The sequence below is a fragment of the Seriola dumerili genome, unplaced genomic scaffold (assembly GCF_002260705.1).
Source record: "Seriola dumerili isolate Sdu_G_001 unplaced genomic scaffold, Sdu_1.0 BDQW01000866.1, whole genome shotgun sequence".
Lineage (NCBI taxonomy): Eukaryota > Metazoa > Chordata > Actinopteri > Carangiformes > Carangidae > Seriola > Seriola dumerili.
Genome location: NW_019175121.1, coordinates 2258 through 19757, shown reverse-complemented (window position 1 = coordinate 19757; position 17500 = coordinate 2258). Strand labels below are relative to the sequence as shown.

The 17500-nt window shown below is 42.8% G+C and overlaps 3 protein-coding genes across 3 annotated transcripts in view; all 3 read left to right on the top strand.

Annotated features, from left to right (window-relative positions):
- LOC111237455 (formin-binding protein 1-like) overlaps window positions 1-3346 on the top strand; it is a 15614-nt gene extending 12268 nt beyond the window's left edge. Inside the window, exon 17 of the mRNA XM_022766556.1 lies at window positions 3175-3346. Within this exon, the coding sequence (XP_022622277.1) occupies window positions 3175-3203 (29 nt within the window). The 3' untranslated portion in view covers window positions 3204-3346. The remainder of the gene's footprint in view (window positions 1-3174) is intronic.
- Window positions 3347-6429: 3083 nt separating this feature from the next.
- Window positions 6430-8450, top strand: cunh9orf116 (chromosome unknown C9orf116 homolog). The gene is made up of 5 exons (XM_022766561.1): window positions 6430-6443; window positions 6697-6797; window positions 7238-7316; window positions 7570-7801; window positions 8259-8450. Exons 2-4 carry the CDS (start codon window positions 6703-6705, stop codon window positions 7762-7764), a joined length of 369 nt encoding a protein of 122 aa, XP_022622282.1. The 5' UTR covers window positions 6430-6443; window positions 6697-6702; the 3' UTR covers window positions 7765-7801; window positions 8259-8450.
- Window positions 8451-10334: 1884 nt separating this feature from the next.
- LOC111237457 (noelin-like) lies at window positions 10335-15757 on the top strand. Its single transcript, XM_022766560.1, has 6 exons — window positions 10335-10598; window positions 11595-11744; window positions 11933-12088; window positions 12290-12509; window positions 12727-12833; window positions 13400-15757. The coding sequence occupies exons 1-6, from the start codon at window positions 10530-10532 to the stop codon at window positions 14060-14062; spliced, it is 1365 nt and encodes a 454-aa protein (XP_022622281.1). The 5' UTR covers window positions 10335-10529; the 3' UTR covers window positions 14063-15757.
- The last annotated feature ends 1743 nt before the right edge of the window (window positions 15758-17500 follow it).

Genomic DNA, 17500 nt, shown 5'->3' with positions numbered 1-17500 from the left:
GAGAGAGAGAGAGAGAGAGAGAGAGAGAGAGAGAGAGAGAGAGAGAGAGAGAGAGAGAGAGAGAGAGAGAGAGAGAGAGAGAGAGAGAGAGAGAGAGAGAGAGAGAGAGAGAGAGAGAGAGAGAGAGAGAGAGAGAGAGAGAGAGAGAGAGAGAGAGAGAGAGAGAGAGAGAGAGAGAGAGAGAGAGAGAGAGAGAGAGAGAGAGAGAGAGAGAGAGAGAGAGAGAGAGAGAGAGAGAGAGAGAGAGAGAGAGAGAGAGAGAGAGAGAGAGAGAGAGAGAGAGAGAGAGAGAGAGAGAGAGAGAGAGAGAGAGAGAGAGAGAGAGAGAGAGAGAGAGAGAGAGAGAGAGAGAGAGAGAGAGAGAGAGAGAGAGAGAGAGAGAGAGAGAGAGAGAGAGAGAGAGAGAGAGAGAGAGAGAGAGAGAGAGAGAGAGAGAGAGAGAGAGAGAGAGAGAGAGAGAGAGAGAGAGAGAGAGAGAGAGAGAGAGAGAGAGAGAGAGAGAGAGAGAGAGAGAGAGAGAGAGAGAGAGAGAGAGAGAGAGAGAGAGAGAGAGAGAGAGAGAGAGAGAGAGAGAGAGAGAGAGAGAGAGAGAGAGAGAGAGAGAGAGAGAGAGAGAGAGAGAGAGAGAGAGAGAGAGAGAGAGAGAGAGAGAGAGAGAGAGAGAGAGAGAGAGAGAGAGAGAGAGAGAGAGAGAGAGAGAGAGAGAGAGAGAGAGAGAGAGAGAGAGAGAGAGAGAGAGAGAGAGAGAGAGAGAGAGAGAGAGAGAGAGAGAGAGAGAGAGAGAGAGAGAGAGAGAGAGAGAGAGAGAGAGAGAGAGAGAGAGAGAGAGAGAGAGAGAGAGAGAGAGAGAGAGAGAGAGAGAGAGAGAGAGAGAGAGAGAGAGAGAGAGAGAGAGAGAGAGAGAGAGAGAGAGAGAGAGAGAGAGAGAGAGAGAGAGAGAGAGAGAGAGAGAGAGAGAGAGAGAGAGAGAGAGAGAGAGAGAGAGAGAGAGAGAGAGAGAGAGAGAGAGAGAGAGAGAGAGAGAGAGAGAGAGAGAGAGAGAGAGAGAGAGAGAGAGAGAGAGAGAGAGAGAGAGAGAGAGAGAGAGAGAGAGAGAGAGAGAGAGAGAGAGAGAGAGAGAGAGAGAGAGAGAGAGAGAGAGAGAGAGAGAGAGAGAGAGAGAGAGAGAGAGAGAGAGAGAGAGAGAGAGAGAGAGAGAGAGAGAGAGAGAGAGAGAGAGAGAGAGAGAGAGAGAGAGAGAGAGAGAGAGAGAGAGAGAGAGAGAGAGAGAGAGAGAGAGAGAGAGAGAGAGAGAGAGAGAGAGAGAGAGAGAGAGAGAGAGAGAGAGAGAGAGAGAGAGAGAGAGAGAGAGAGAGAGAGAGAGAGAGAGAGAGAGAGAGAGAGAGAGAGAGAGAGAGAGAGAGAGAGAGAGAGAGAGAGAGAGAGAGAGAGAGAGAGAGAGAGAGAGAGAGAGAGAGAGAGAGAGAGAGAGAGAGAGAGAGAGAGAGAGAGAGAGAGAGAGAGAGAGAGAGAGAGAGAGAGAGAGAGAGAGAGAGAGAGAGAGAGAGAGAGAGAGAGAGAGAGAGAGAGAGAGAGAGAGAGAGAGAGAGAGAGAGAGAGAGAGAGAGAGAGAGAGAGAGAGAGAGAGAGAGAGAGAGAGAGAGAGAGAGAGAGAGAGAGAGAGAGAGAGAGAGAGAGAGAGAGAGAGAGAGAGAGAGAGAGAGAGAGACAGAGAGAGACAGACAGAGACAGACAGAGAGACAGCCAGAGAGACAGCCAGAGAGAGAGACAGACAGAGAGAGACAGAGAGAGAGAGAGAGAGAGAGAGAGAGAGAGAGAGAGAGAGAGAGAGAGAGAGAGAGAGAGAGAGAGAGAGAGAGAGAGAGAGAGAGAGAGAGAGAGAGAGAGAGAGAGAGAGAGAGAGAGAGAGAGAGAGAGAGAGAGAGAGAGAGAGAGAGAGAGAGAGAGAGAGAGAGAGAGAGAGAGAGAGAGAGAGAGAGAGAGAGAGAGAGAGAGAGAGAGAGAGAGAGAGAGAGAGAGAGAGAGAGAGAGAGAGAGAGAGAGAGAGAGAGAGAGAGAGAGAGAGAGAGAGAGAGAGAGAGAGAGAGAGAGAGAGAGAGAGAGAGAGAGAGAGAGAGAGAGAGAGAGAGAGAGAGAGAGAGAGAGAGAGAGAGAGAGAGAGAGAGAGAGAGAGAGAGAGAGAGAGAGAGAGAGAGAGAGAGAGAGAGAGAGAGAGAGAGAGAGAGAGAGAGAGAGAGAGAGAGAGAGAGAGAGAGAGAGAGAGAGAGAGAGAGAGAGAGAGAGAGAGAGAGAGAGAGAGAGAGAGAGAGAGAGAGAGAGAGAGAGAGAGAGAGAGAGAGAGAGAGAGAGAGAGAGAGAGAGAGAGAGAGAGAGAGAGAGAGAGAGAGAGAGAGAGAGAGAGAGAGAGAGAGAGAGAGAGAGAGAGAGAGAGACAGAGAGAGACAGACAGAGAGACAGACAGAGAGAGACAGAGAGAGACAGGTACAACATTGGTCAAGTCAACAGTGTCTTCGGCCTTTAATCTTCCCAGTTTCATCAGAACTGAATGAATAATAAATATAATCTATTTCCTGGATCACCTGAGAACATAAAAGCATTATTCAATCAGTTATTGATCACTTACGTTTTTATGTTTTTTTCAGCTTCACTTCATCTTCACCTGAAAACTTTATCTCCAAAACATCACTACTTACTACTAACATTTTGTTTTCATTGATCATTAATGAGATCAGTTAATTGAATGATCACTTAGTCTGTAAAACATCCATCTCATTCTCAGAGTCCAAGTCAGTGTTTTCAAATGGCTCATTTGTCTGAAGGTCACAGAAACAAACTTCTGACCTTTGAATGTTTTAAAGGTTCAAACTTTTCTCTCTGAGACATCATTCATTTTCTTTCATTGCTATTAACTATAATTATTATTATTATTATTATTAATTTATTACACACTCGCAGAAGTAGGATTTTTATTAACATGAAATATGAGCCGTACGATCAGAGTGTAGTTAGTGTAGTTGTCTGCAGTCTGACCTCCTGCCACACTCTACCTGCTCTAACATACCTGTCTGTCTCTCTCTACCTGTCTATCTACCTATCTCCTTCTCCACCTGTCTGTCTCTCTCTACCTGTCTATTTACCTGTCTCTCTCTCTGCCTGTCTGTCTGTATCTTGTAGGCTTTGTGCAGAGTAGCCGTCTAGTCTAGCGCAGTAATCGACCCTTGAGGACATCTCGCCACAGGAAGTGATGTAAAGAGCTCAGAGGAAATCTGGTAAAAGCTTTTCATTGGACAGTTCTTCAGATATCTGACCAATCAGCTGATGTGATGGGCGAAAACAAAGAACTCAATGTAAGATCATATATTAGATAAGGTCCAACACACAGATCAGACATTAGACAGGTCACACACACACACACACACACACACACACACACACACACACACACACACACACACACACAGATCAGACATTAGACAGGTCATAGTTGTTAACTATCTGAGGTGATGATCAGTAGAAGTCAGGTTAGATATTAGACGGGTCCCACATTGATCAGATATTGATCAGTAGAAGTCTGTCATGTATCAGTTGGAATGTTTTTCAGATTCACTGACCTGAGATCTTTAAAATCAAAGTGTGTAAAAATGTTGAATTGGAAGGAAAAGGTAATTGGCTTCGTTAGAGTGGACAATCCTTCCTGTCGGCTGAACCTTTAAAGATTGAAGAAAAACTGAACGTCACAGCAGTGATGTCACTGTGTCCTACAGGGTGTGTCTGTACACTGTGACATCACTGTGGGTGTAGTCAGGACAGTAAAAAAAGAAAGGATGGCTTAAAAAGTTTGAAAGTTAAACAGTTTAAAAATTTAAAAATGTTAAACTGAAGATTAATGAGTGAAGACTGTAAATATAAACTGTAGCTGCACAGGTGTAGCCCCGCCCCCTGTAAACCTGCTGATATTTACCCCGCCCGTCAGATTTAACCAGACTGTATTAGCTCCGCCCGCTGCTCCCCTGCCCCGCCCCAGGCTTGTTGATCCATGATCATGTTATTGATTGATTGTGTGAAATGTGAAATTTTTATTTTATAGTGAGATATTGATCAGTTATTTCTTGTTTTTTTTATTTATTGAGATGTGAGATGGCTGATCACGCTCTTTTCAACTTCCTGTATGTTAAACTTTCAAAATAAAGTACCTTCTGAATCAAACAGTCAGCTGTCTTCATTCAGCACTGCAGCAGTTACTTCCTGTCAGCTACTCAGGTATAGACAGGTGTCATTGATCATATTTAACATGAACTCTGTTTAAATGCTGAATGAACATCAGATTAAAAACTTTTGTCATCAGCATCCTCTTCAACAGCATCAGAGACCATATCAAAGTCCGGTCTGAACCTGAACCTGGACTCATCTTTAAATGTCTGACTGAATGTATTTTTTAGAAAGAAAGAAATCAGATGTTTGATTGATGAACACTTTCTGTGTGAAACATCAGCAGGTGAGATTTTACATTTAATAACGAGTCACATTGTTGTTTAAAACCTGATCAGTTTATATGTTTGATGAGTTGAACTCTCTTAAACATCAGATGTGACTAAATAAATAAATGTACCTGATCATAAGGTGATGAGTTTGATGACCAGTTAGTGAGTCCATCCACTGCTGATTGGGCCATGATGATGTAACCCAGGTTATTTTCTGTAGCTTCAGTTATAGATTTCCCTAAATGCCACTTATGCAGATAATCGGTAAACCCTGTAAATTACTGATGTTCCCTGAATGCATCACAAGCAGGTCAGCTAGACGGCAGCGTGCAGAGAAGTATCCAGTCTCCCCTCAATCATGCAGCGTACGCGACGCAGACATGGTTGTCTTTGTTGGAAAGAGTGAAATAATTCAGATAAGTTGAACTGGCGTATCGCCAGAGAGAGAGAGAACTGCCGCAAGCTGCAGGGTCGCTGTGGAAAGAGGAGCACGTGAGAAACTCTGGCGGGTGTTTTCTTCTAATTACCGGAGTATCCTGGTGAGTTAGCATCAATGTTTTGCTCCTAAATAATTTACTGGTGTGTTGTTTTACCTTGAAATACATGTAGAGCTTAAAACCAGTCAGGATATATTTGTGTGATGTGGTGGAAACAAAACTTAGTTGATGCTGCTGAGTTTTTTAGCCGCTAATGGCTCTCGGCCGCATTGCGGCCTAGCGCTAAGCTAACTGTCACTAGCTGCTGCTGTAGCCTGAGATAACACATGGGACAGTTTGTGCTTAATTGGAATGTGTTTAAACTGATGTGTGTATTATAAAATATAAATTGACTGGATATGTGAGTTTATTTGAAAAGTGTGTGTACATAAAAGAGATAATTTAGTTCATATGTTTATTATAGTTAAAGTTTAATTCTGTGTTTATGCAAATTTAATTCTGGTAACTCTAAAACAATGGATAGTGAAAACCAGAAAATACAGACTGTTTTAACTGTTGCACCCCCGGACGATCCTATCTGTGACACCGTGGAGCTGCTTCGTCTTCTAGTCCAGATCACCATCACTGTTGTGGATGCCTTCATCTTGTCAGGACGCTGACAAGTGTGGGTTGTGCCAGTCCAAGGGACAGTAGGGACCAAATCAAAGGAACTCAACCTGAGGAGAATTATTCTATTTTTCTTTGGTACTTTTTCCACTGAGATCTCAGGTCATTTTTTTGTTCTTGAAGCCAAGAGAGACTGAAATTAAAGGGAAAAACTAAAACTGAATTGAACTGATAACTGAAACATAAAGGTATTTTGGTCCACTGGTGGATACATTTAATTTGTGTATGAAGCACTGAGAATTGGATATTCTTTTATTTTCTAACCACTACAAATTTTGGTGAACCATTCATTTGTGTTTATCCTGTTTTATGGTATTTTGAGTTAAAGATTTGGGTCAAACAATCTTGTTCTTTTGAAGAGGTACTTTAATATATACGAGAAAGGTATCTGAGAAGTGATATGCCATGATATGATATTTTCATAAATACATTCTCCATCTTTTTCTACTGAGTCAGTGGTTGTGTGGGTTGGAGGTCTTATGCCTCTCCTCTTACAATCTCCTTACTGAACCTAGTGAACAGTGAACCTAAAACCTGAGGAAACCTGTAATCATATTGAACTGTGAGGTCTAAGCCAAGATCAGCAGTATAGGAACCCTACTAAAGGGGAAGGTGATGTGCAGGTTACAATGACATCACCTGCTTGTCAATGACAAAACAGTGAGTGTTTCACACTTTAGACTCATTTATAATTACACTAATTTATCTCTAATGAAAAGTTTTTCTTCAGTCACAGGGCAGAGTCTTCAGGGCACAGCTGGACACATGGACCCGCACCGGAACCTGAACCTGAACCTGAACCTAAACCTGATTGACACCCTAAAACCAGGTCTTAAACCATAAACAGCCCTTTGAAGTTGTGAGTGGCCAAAATGTCCTCACAACAATAGAGAGACACACACACACACACACACACACACAGAGGAGGAGGAGTCAGTGGGCAGTGAGGCCCCTCCATCACTGCCCACTGACTGCTCAAAACACAACACAGCTGTTACCAGGGAGATAGGGCGGGGGGGGGTCTCCATGGTAACAGCTGTGTTGTGTTTTGAGCAGTGGAGACCCACCCCCACCATATCTCCATGGTAACAGCTGTGTTGTGTTTTGAGCAGTCAGTCATGGAAGATCAAAGAGTTCAGACCTGCAACGTTTACAGGACAGATCCAGACCTACCACACAGGTTCAACAACCCTGACTGTTTCCATGGTTACAGGTACACTATTACAACTTTATACTGTTAGTTAAACTTGTAAGTTATCTGTTCACTGATACAGCAGAACGCAGTACTGTTAGTAATTAAATACTACTGCTACTTCTAACTGATACATGCTAGTACTTTTACTGCAATGATTAATGTAGTAAATCTGCACTGCTGCTACTACTACTGTTACTACTAACTACTACTACTCTTACTACTAACTACTACTACTGCTAACTGATACAAGCTAATACTTCTATATTGATTAATGTAATGTAAATCGGTGCTGCTGTTGTGATACAGTTAGTATTGATTAAGCTGGTACTAATTTTACTAGTACTGGTGTTACTGTCAATACTACTACCACTACTACTGCAACTACTACTGTTACTACGACTGTTACTACTGTGACTAATACTTGACTATAAAACTTGTTTTATCTGTTTGTGTTTCAGTCAGAAAACGAATCATCCTTTATATCGAACATCGAATCAAATGTATGGCAGCAAGAGGCCTACCGTTCATGACATACAGGTGAGAGAGAGACAGGTAGAGACAGACAGGTAGAGAGAGAGAGAGAGAGACGGGTAGAGACAGAGACAAACAGGTAGAGAGAGAGACAAACAGGTAGAGAGAGAGACGTTGAGACTCAGGTCTGATAATATTTAATTAGACTTCACCATTTTATCCTGTGCAGTTGCCATGACAACAGTGTGTCAGACTCAGTTTAAAGGGACAGTCTCTCAGTTCTGTGTGTGTGATGTCAGCGGTGTTGTTTGTGTTTCAGACTCAGTTTAAAGTGACCTCCCGTCAGTTTTCGGAGGCCATGCTTCAGAGTGGGATGTACCGCGATCATGGCTTCAACATGTCTGTGGAGAAGAGCAGAGTGATGGTTTCCACAGCCACGCAGGAGAACAGATCCAGCCTCCATCATTTGTATCACTATGGCAACCGAAGCAATGACCAAGATGGAAATAAGTAAAGAAAGAGCTGACATCCAAATGAGAGAGAAAATAAAAGTAAGAAAATCTTAAGTGATGGTTCAGAGTGAGAGTGTCTTTAACAGAAAGTTTAAACAACATTAACATGTCTTTATAGTTACACTGGAACACTGTACAGCCTGCTGTGGAAATACTTTCATTACTTATCGCCATAGTAACCCATCATTACCATAGTTAAATAACAACATGCTCCTGAACGCCTCGTTTCTTCTTCCCTCACTGAAATCTTGATTCATGTCCAATAGACTCAGTGTGTGTGTGTGTGTGTGTGTGTGTGTGTGTGTGTGTGTGTGTGTGTGTGTGTGTGTGTGTGTGTGTGTGTGTGTCCTAAACCCTACTGAGGACCATCTGACACACATGCACACTGTTGCCTGCAGATTGAGATTTTGTTTCCATGACGACCAAATGAGGAAAATGATGATTAATTTAAAGTTTTTTTTCTCCTTGTCTGTTTTTTCTTCTTTGTCTCATTCAGACTGAAACACCTTCATTTCTGTGACCTCTCACCTTTCACCTGATCATCCGTTAAATCTGATTGGTTGAATCTAAAGTTCCTGAATAGAATCTGATCAAACTGCTGCTGCAGGACACGCTTGATCTGAACATGAGTCAGACAAACATGGATATAATATGTAATATGTATTAATAATAATAATAATAATAATAATACAACAACAGTTTGTGTTTCCCTCCTGCTGATATTAATTATTTAAATGTGTGAACGTCTCCTGTGAAGCAGCAAGATTCATTTCACACTTCTTTATTTTAGACCAACTCTCACTCTGCTTCATCCCACATCTTCATCATTGTCATCTACATCTCACTGACACATTACTGTTAATAATACCAATGATAATAGTTCTGACATGATATCATGAACAAAACCTCATCCTGAAAATAAATACAAACACACAGTTAGAGTAGTCAGAGGTCAGATGAAGGATGACCTGATGAAGTCATGATGACATCACTCAGAGGGTCAGTCTTTGCCATCTATCCACCTCCTCTGGTTTCAGTTACCCTCCATTCTAACCTCAGCTCCACCTTCTGTTTCCTCATCACATCAGAGAGACTCTGTGACATCACTGACCTCATCACTGACCTCACTCTGCTCGCTCTGACCTGCATCACACATGGTTGACTGACACCATCTGATCTCAGAGCAGCAGTGACCTGCTGACCTCCAGGACTGTCAGTCCTCCTCCACCCCCACCATACAAACAAACCTCTCAGCTGCTGAAAAGATGGCAACCATCAGCCGAACTTCTCAAAGACAACCAGTTACTCTCCACTTCGCTCACATGCGATCTCTGCACCCCCAGGTCAGCACCTCACCCCCTCCTCTCTTATTCTCTAACATGGGCCCACATGTCTAACAGGTAGTCGACCTACCACATGTTCATCTCCTCTCACTGAGAACGACGTGTCAAACCTCTGACTGGGAGTTGACCTACGACGTGAGATAGATCGCTTTTCCACAAAACTCCTCCAAGTTACATCTTCCACACGTGATCTGTGACAACTGTCCATGTTACTTTGTTACTTCCATTCTTATCTAGGTGTAAAAAAGTTTACTCTCTCATAACAACCTCTTTGATCCAGGTCAGTCTGTTTGAAACAGCTCTGTTGTCTGCGACTGAAGCTGCAGCTCAGTCCTTGGTCCTGGTCTTGCTGGACTCTCAGTGAATCTTCCTGCTGTCTGTTGTCTCTGACAAGGGCATCTCACTAAAGTCCTTTCTTGGTTTGAGTCCTCTCTCTCTGTCTCTCCTTTAGTATCATGACTTGCGTCATTATCCCATCCCCTCCCCACTGGAGTCCCCCAAGGATCAGTACTGGGACCCCTCCTCTTCGTAATACACACCATCTCCTTAGGTCCAGTTATCCACTAGCATGTCTTGCCATATCACTACTATGCAGAAAACACCCAGCTATACCTGTGGTTTTCGTCAGACGACTGTCTCTGTGACATATCCACATGATGAAGGAACGCCACCTTCAACTAAACCTCTCTAACCCTGACCACAGCATTACCACAATATTAGATATGAGATATTAACAAGTTTTTAATTTCATGCAACACACAGACAATGTCATGTTTAAATTACTCCGACACCACGATTCACTGCAATAAAACATTATGTTTATTTAAATGTGTCATCCATAAACACTGTTCATAAAATAAAAAATCTCTTAGAGCTATACAAAGGCAACTGGACATGCTTGAGGTTTACGACGTTTCCATGATGATACCATGACCTGGATGACAGACATGAAATACTATTAGTTTTCATTTTAAACATCTGTGATAAAATAAAGATGTTTTATTGTTTCTATCAGTGTTGAGCCGACATTTTACTGCCTGAGGCCAAATGGCTTCCTGCACACACACACACACACACACACACACGCTCTCGCTCTCTCTCTCTCTCTCTCTCTCTCAGCATCATGGACAGCTCCTCCTTCTGCTGCTCAGATCTGTTCACCAGCCAGGCTGTGACATCATCATCATCACACACACACACACACACACACCCCCAGTGAGCTGGAGGATCTTGTTTCCACTCGGCTGATTTTTGGTGTCGAATCAGAGAAGAACGAGAGAGGAAGGAGGAGGAGAGAAAGACAACAGATGAACAGATTAAACCAGGTTAACAACCAAATTAATAAACAGATAAACCAGCAGGTTAATTAGCAGGTTAACAGATAACCAGGAGGCAGTGGATATTTGTTGTTTGAGGAGAAACAGATGGAGTCTGAAGAAAATCTGCTCAATGCTTTTCTGCTGCTGCTGCTCCTCGGATCACAATTTACCCTGGTAAACATCTATTATTTACCCTGCTTCTATTCTGTTCTATTCTATTCATATACTGCTTCTATTCTATTCTATTCTATTCATATACTGCTTCTATTCTATTCATATACTGCTTATATTCTATTCTATTCATATACTGCTCTTATTCTATACTATTCTACTCTGTTCTATTCATACACGGTTTCTATTCTATTCATATACTGTTTCTATTCCATTCATACTGTACCTTGGTGAAATTACACTGTTTCTCTTGTGTTCTCTCCTCTTTGTACTTCATACACAGTGGATGATTTTAATCACTGATGTCTGACTCTACAGACATCAGTGTTAAGGAAGAACTGTTGTAGCTCCTGGGTTAGATCCCTAAACCCCCCCAGGGTCCACACCACAACACAACAGAGACTGTGCTAGTTAAAGTTTTAAACATCGACCTGAGATGCGATGCATCAAAAATGTAGGTTTTGTATTATTGGGTCATTGCTGCATTTGACACGATTGACTATAAGACACTGCTCCAGACTGGGAGAGTGGGCGGGACTCTGGCTGAATTGGTTCAATTCATATTTACAAGACAGGGACTACTATGTGTCAGGTGGTAAAAATCATGTGGAGTACCTCATGGCTCCATCCTAAGGCCTCTTCTATTCAACATCTACAGGCTCCCCCTAATTTTATATCTTCTCGTACCATAACTATGCAGATGACACACAACTCTATGTAACAGTGTCACCAAATGACTACAGTCCCTTACATTCACTGAACAAGTGCATTGGACAAATCATTGAATGGATGTGACAGAATCTTCTACAGCTGAACATGGACAAGAAATAAGAGGAAAGATGAAAAGTCAGCGCTTGCCTTGAATCCATGAAACTAAAACCTACAAATCAAAACTGTCTGTCTGTTTGACTGACTAAGTGATGACTGACTGACTGACTGAGTGTTGTTACTTGATGATAGTAAGTCTGTGCTGCTGTAATCCTACTTCCTGTGTGACAGGTGGGTCCTTCAGCCCCTGAGGAGGGCTGGCAGGTGTATAGTTCAGCTCAGGACTCTGAAGGTCGATGTGTTTGTACGGTGGTTGCTCCTCAGCAGACGGTCTGTTCCAGAGATGCTCGAACCAAACAGCTCAGACAGCTGCTGGAAAAGGTACCAAAATACTTTAGCTGATAGTACTACTACAGTACTAATGACAGCAGTAGTACTGACAGTATTACTTGTATTATTATCACAATACTACTGCTGGTACCTCTGACTGTGGTAACAGCAGATTAACTGAAGGTACAAGCACAGTGGCAGTAGTACTGTAGTACTGATAACTGCAGTATGTCTTCCAGGTGCAGAACATGAGTCAGTCCATCGAGGTCCTGGACCAGCGGACTCAGAGAGATCTTCAGTTTGTGGAGAAAATGGAAGTTCAGCTGAAAAGTCTGGAAAACAAATTCAAACTGGTGGAGGACGGACACGAGACCAACATCGCCAGACAGTACAAGGTACCGTCCACTTTGTGAGAGTGACCAATCAGCAGCTCAGCCTGAACATGACATCATCTCTTAAGCTACCGCTCAACATCTCTATATAAACTCTGGTTATCATATCTCATGTAATGATGCTGAAAGTGTCAGCACATTGGAACAGGTTCAATAATCTCTGTGTTCATCATCCACTCTTCTGTGACCATGTCTCTGTCTCAGTCTATCAAGGCAAAGATGGAGGAGCTGCGTCCTCTGATCCCAGTCCTGGAGACCTACAAGGCCGATGCTCTGCTGGTCCGACAGTTTAAGGAGGAGGCAGCAAATGTGACGGAGCTCCTGGGATCGCTGCAGGAACAACTGGGAGGACTGGACTACCAGGACCTGCACAGCCGAGTGATGAGCCTGGAGGACCGACTGAGGGCCTGCATGCAGAGGCTGGGTGAGGCAACACAGATATTTAGTGAACACTGAACCCAGATGTGATGTCACAGAGTGAACATAAAACATCACAAACAGGAAATGTGTAGGGCTCAAGGAGACGATGAAGACGATGAGGAAGAGACATGTTATTAGCAGATCTGGGTCAGAAGACTTCCCTGAAGGAAGTCTATAAGTATAATATAACAGTGTTTTTGTTTTCTGTGTTTGTGTTTCAGCCTGTGGGAAACTGACAGGAATCTCTGAGCCAATCACCATCAAGACGTCTGGGTCCAGGTTTGGATCGTGGATGACTGACCCACTGGCCCCAGCTGGAGACAACAGAGTGAGTGTCAACAACAACAACAACAGCAACAGCAACATGACAATACAATAATAAAACGTAATGTGACATCACAACATATTAACAACAACAGCACAACAGGCACTTTTATCTGAGTTTAGAGACGATGTTTGATGAGGCTGGATAACTCTAATGAAAGACACTATCCAGATGCATTATGGGAAATGTGGGATCCCTTGTATGTTTGAATGTTCTGGTTTTAATTTGTCTGTCAGGAGAATAACTTCTTTATGGAGGAGACACACTTGGGTCACAGGTGTTTGATGATATGGGGTTGTGTCAGGTGTGTCACCTGCAGTGAACTGGAGTCACTTTGAAGGGTTATGGTTAGGCTTATTAACTAGGGTACTCAAGTAAATGTACTGTAAACTGCCCACATCTGACTGAGACTAGAGTACAACAACATTTATGAATTAACATTATAGTAAAATAAAATTTCTATATTTTGTTGAACAAAGTTATGAATCCCATTAACAGCAAACAGAAAAAGTTCGTCTTTATACATGTTTTGATTATTTTTACATCATTTATTTGGTTTCTTCCCCTAGGTGTGGTATATGGATGGTTACCATAACAACCGCTTTGTTAGGGAGTATCAGTCGATGTATGACTTCATGACGACAGATAACTTCACTTCTCACCGCCTGCCTCACCCCTGGTCCGGTACCGGTCAGGTCGTTTATAATGGATCCATTTACTTCAACAAGTTCCAGAGTCACACCATCATCAAGTTTGACTTCAGCACATCACTCATCAGCCGCTCCCGACAGCTCGACTTCGCTGGCTACAACAACATGTACCATTATTCCTGGGGGGGGCACTCAGATATCGACTTGATGGTTGATGAGGGGGGGCTCTGGGCTGTGTACGCCACTAATCAGAATGCTGGAAATATCGTCCTTAGCCAGTTAAACCCAAACACTCTGCAGATCATCCGCAGCTGGACCACAAACCATCCGAAACGCAGCGCTGGCGAGGCATTCATGATCTGTGGAACGCTTTATGTTACTAATGGCTACTCAGGTGGAACCAAAGTGTACTATGCTTACTCCACTAACTCCTCCACGTATGAGTACATCGACATTCCTCTCACTAATAAATACAGCCACCTGTCCATGCTTGACTACAATCCTCGAGACAGAGCGCTATATGCCTGGAACAATGGCCACCAGGTCCTTTATAACGTTACACTCTATCACATTATACAGTAAAACTGAGTTATAAACACTGTAGAACATGACAATGTTACACTCTACCATATCGTACACTGAGATGACTAAATATACCCTTTATATAAATCATGGTCCCTGACTTGTACTGAGTCTGAGTAGAAGATATCCGTCAGGTTGATTTCTGCTCCTCCAGGACAGAGGTAGATTAGCCTGTCATCACAAAGACTGAAAGCTATCTTAGCACCATCACAAGAAAGTCTACGGTCAACAAATTCAAGTCTGTCTGTATGTAACTAGCTAACAGTTCAAAGCTGCGTTCAGTCACTCTGGTTATTACTCAACACACAGCTCCAGTGCTAACTGCCACTAGACCACATTTGTTCACCTGTTCAATAAACATACAACATGTTAACATGTAACAAGACAGAAATCAAACAGACTTGGAGTTATTGGACCCTGTGTGTCCAGTCTTTGTGATGAGCTAGACTAAACACATCCTGGACATGGATCTGGAGCATGTCCCAAAGTATTGGACTGTTAACTTTGTTTCTTTACATGAATATAAAGTTACACTTTGACCACTTGTTGTTTTTAGGATAATGACTCAAGTTTGATACAAATGCACTAGAAATGTAAAAAAAAACATGCTGATACAATCACAAAGAAATGACACTTTGTGTTTCACAGTAAGATCTTTTAAATATTAGATGCTTGACACTGAAGAATGCTACACATTTTTATGATTAGACTTGTTTTTGTGACATTTTCTCACTTTGTGAAATCAGAGCCTCAGTTATTCTGAAGTAATAATAATAATCATTATGTTTTCTTATTATGTATTATATAGCAATACAAAATCTCTATTACAGTCTCTGTCCAATAATTCCCTCAGTTTTTAAATGAGTTATTGCAGGATGAGCAGGGCTAACACACTATATTTCTCTCCATCTTTTAATGTGCAGTTTCAACAGTTTCTGGAGTCATGATAGTTAAATTTTTATGCCTTCTCCAAACTGCTGGTGTGTTCATGCTGAGCTAGGATCCTTCACACAAACAAGCCTCTGAAATTTTCCATCTTCAGCTCAGGAGCCTCCATAACCACCATTGTCTGGCAGCAGGTCAGTGAGGGTCCACTGGTAAGGGTTGAGGATACAGGGCTACAGCTGTTTTGTCAAACAGGTTGAATCCAGTTTGAAATCAGTGTGATACATCAGGTGGATGTGAATGAGTTCAGACTGTGCAGGTTCTTTTTTTAAAAGAAATCCAGCTCAGTGAGGATTTCAGTGTTGTCCTTCTTTTGTACAAGTATTTGACAAACCTCTTCACTATACTAGTCTTTTTAAAGGGAATCTGCTTGAGTGCTAGAGTTGCTGAGAGTATTTGAGAGAATTTTAAGAATCAATTGAATGATTTTATTCAATTTTACTTAATTCCTGCTTTTCTGGGTTTTGTGTTTCAAAATGTTTACTGTATGTGATGTCTTTGTTCCTAGACATCCAGATTTTGGACTCTAGTTTCACACTGGAGTGAATAAAACCTACAGAAAGAAAACTGCAGGAGTTTTGTTATTCAACAGACTGCATGTAAGATGAAGAAAAAGGATCACTCAGTCTTTGTAACCAGTAGCCTTAATAGCTAACATGGATTGCATCACCCAATCACTATGTTTACTGTGTATTTTTTTTTTTGACAAAGTAGAGCCTGCTCTCGATTAATAAACGTTACAGCCTGTTGCTTCTGTCTGTTTATTTGAGATGAGCACAATGTTGGTGTGAAATACAGCCAGGGCCATGGAGTAAAAGCTATCCTAACAACTCTTCCCGCCTCATCCCTCCACGGGGTTAGGAAATTCAAACTATCTCAATGACTTTATGTTTCAGCTTCTCTTTCCAGAGGTTGAGGTAGAGATTAAGTTTTGTCTATATCAGACTTTAATCAGGTTCCTCATTCAGAGTCAGTCTAATTTGATTTATTGTTTTATTGAATAAGTTTATCGCTCAGGGCATTGAATCCTTGATTAAAGGTGGTTAATTTTCAAATATCTGATCCAGTGTTGTTATTTAGATTTCTGTGTCACTCATCACGCTGAGTAACATATGTCAGCCCCAGCCTTCTGAGTCGCTCCCTTCCGAAGGGCCGCCATGGTTAGTCTCTGATATGCTGCAGTGGCACACCGTTAAATACTGTTTTAATCTAAAAAAAAAAGTTTGTCCAAAGTCCACAAATTCGGTGTCTACGGACTCGGTTCGTCACGCTGAGTAACATATTGTCACAATCAACTTTGCTGCTCTCCTGCTGTGGTTGAAATTTCCACTCACTCACCCTCCGGCCACACCTCATCAGCCAAATCTGCCACACCTGGTGTTCCCAGCTGAGTCTCATCACCTAGCCACTTTATAAGCAGCTCTGTTTCATTCACTCAGTGCCAGATTGTCTTCGCTTCATGCCTGACCTTCCAGCACTAACCTGTGGACTGACTTCCCAGTACCGACTTGGCTCGCCTCTGATCTTCTCTTCTCATCTCTACCCCAGCAAACGCTACAGCCTTCCGTTCCTGACCACGAGTTTTGCCTGTAAGTTTTCTGGTCTCTGTCTGCTTGTGGCTGTGTGGTGTTTCACCACTTCAGTTTTCCCTGTCCTGCTGGTTTGTCGATCCTCTGCCTGTCCCCAACAATCAAAAAAACAAAAAAATGGTTGCTCCCTCTAGATTCATCTGCATCGCTACCTGTACACCGGTTCTTGACCCTTCTTATATCCCCATCAAGCCTGCCTGCCCCCTTGGTCCAGAGGTAACTCACTCGCCTGCCACACAGGAGACCCGAGTTCAAATCCCACCTTAGCGCTAGCTTTTCAAGCTAATTATCCGCCGGCTGAAAGTACGGTGGATACTGACCTGAGGCCAATTTGTTTACCTGTTTTGAGTGAAATAAAGACCACTGCTTCTACTACTGAGAGTTGTGTTGCATTTGGGTCCTGACACTCCCCGTGACACGTCAGCCCCAGCCTTCTGAGTCGCTCCCTTCCGAAGGGGCACCATGGGTAGTTTCTCATATGCTGCCGTGGCACACCGTTAAATTCTGTGTTTTAATCTCAAAGAAAAAAGTGTTACCAAAGTGCACAAATTTGGTGTCTCCAGACTCGGCTCGTCACGCTGAGTAACAAATGTCAGCCCGAGCCTTCTGAGTCGCTCCCTTCCGAAGGGTCATCTCTCATATGCTGAGGTGCCACACCATTAAGACTAGTGTGAATGTCACAAGGGAAAAGTTTGTCCAAAGTCCACAAGTTTGGTGTCTACGGACTCGACTCGTCACGCTGAGTAACATATTTCAGCCCGAGCCTTCTGAGTCGCTCCCTTCCGAAGAGCCACCATGGGCGGTCTCTCATATTCTGCTGTGGCAAACCGTTAAATTTTGTGTTTTTCATTCATTCATTCATTTTCTACCGCTTATCCTCTAGTAGGGTCGCGGGGGGGGGGGG

Bases quoted from the DNA above. Each gene is read 5' to 3' on its own strand.
- cunh9orf116 (XM_022766561.1), top strand. From the start codon at position 6,703: ATGGAAGATCAAAGAGTTCAGACCTGCAACGTTTACAGGACAGATCCA. The intron at 6,798-7,237 runs GTACACTATTAC...TTTGTGTTTCAG, and splicing joins GACTGTTTCCATGGTTACAG to TCAGAAAACGAATCATCCTT. The intron at 7,317-7,569 runs GTGAGAGAGAGA...TTTGTGTTTCAG, and splicing joins CTACCGTTCATGACATACAG to ACTCAGTTTAAAGTGACCTC.
- LOC111237457 (XM_022766560.1), top strand. From the start codon at position 10,530: ATGGAGTCTGAAGAAAATCTGCTCAATGCTTTTCTGCTGCTGCTGCTC. The intron at 11,745-11,932 runs GTACCAAAATAC...TATGTCTTCCAG, and splicing joins TCAGACAGCTGCTGGAAAAG to GTGCAGAACATGAGTCAGTC. The intron at 12,834-13,399 runs GTGAGTGTCAAC...TTCTTCCCCTAG, and splicing joins CCCCAGCTGGAGACAACAGA to GTGTGGTATATGGATGGTTA.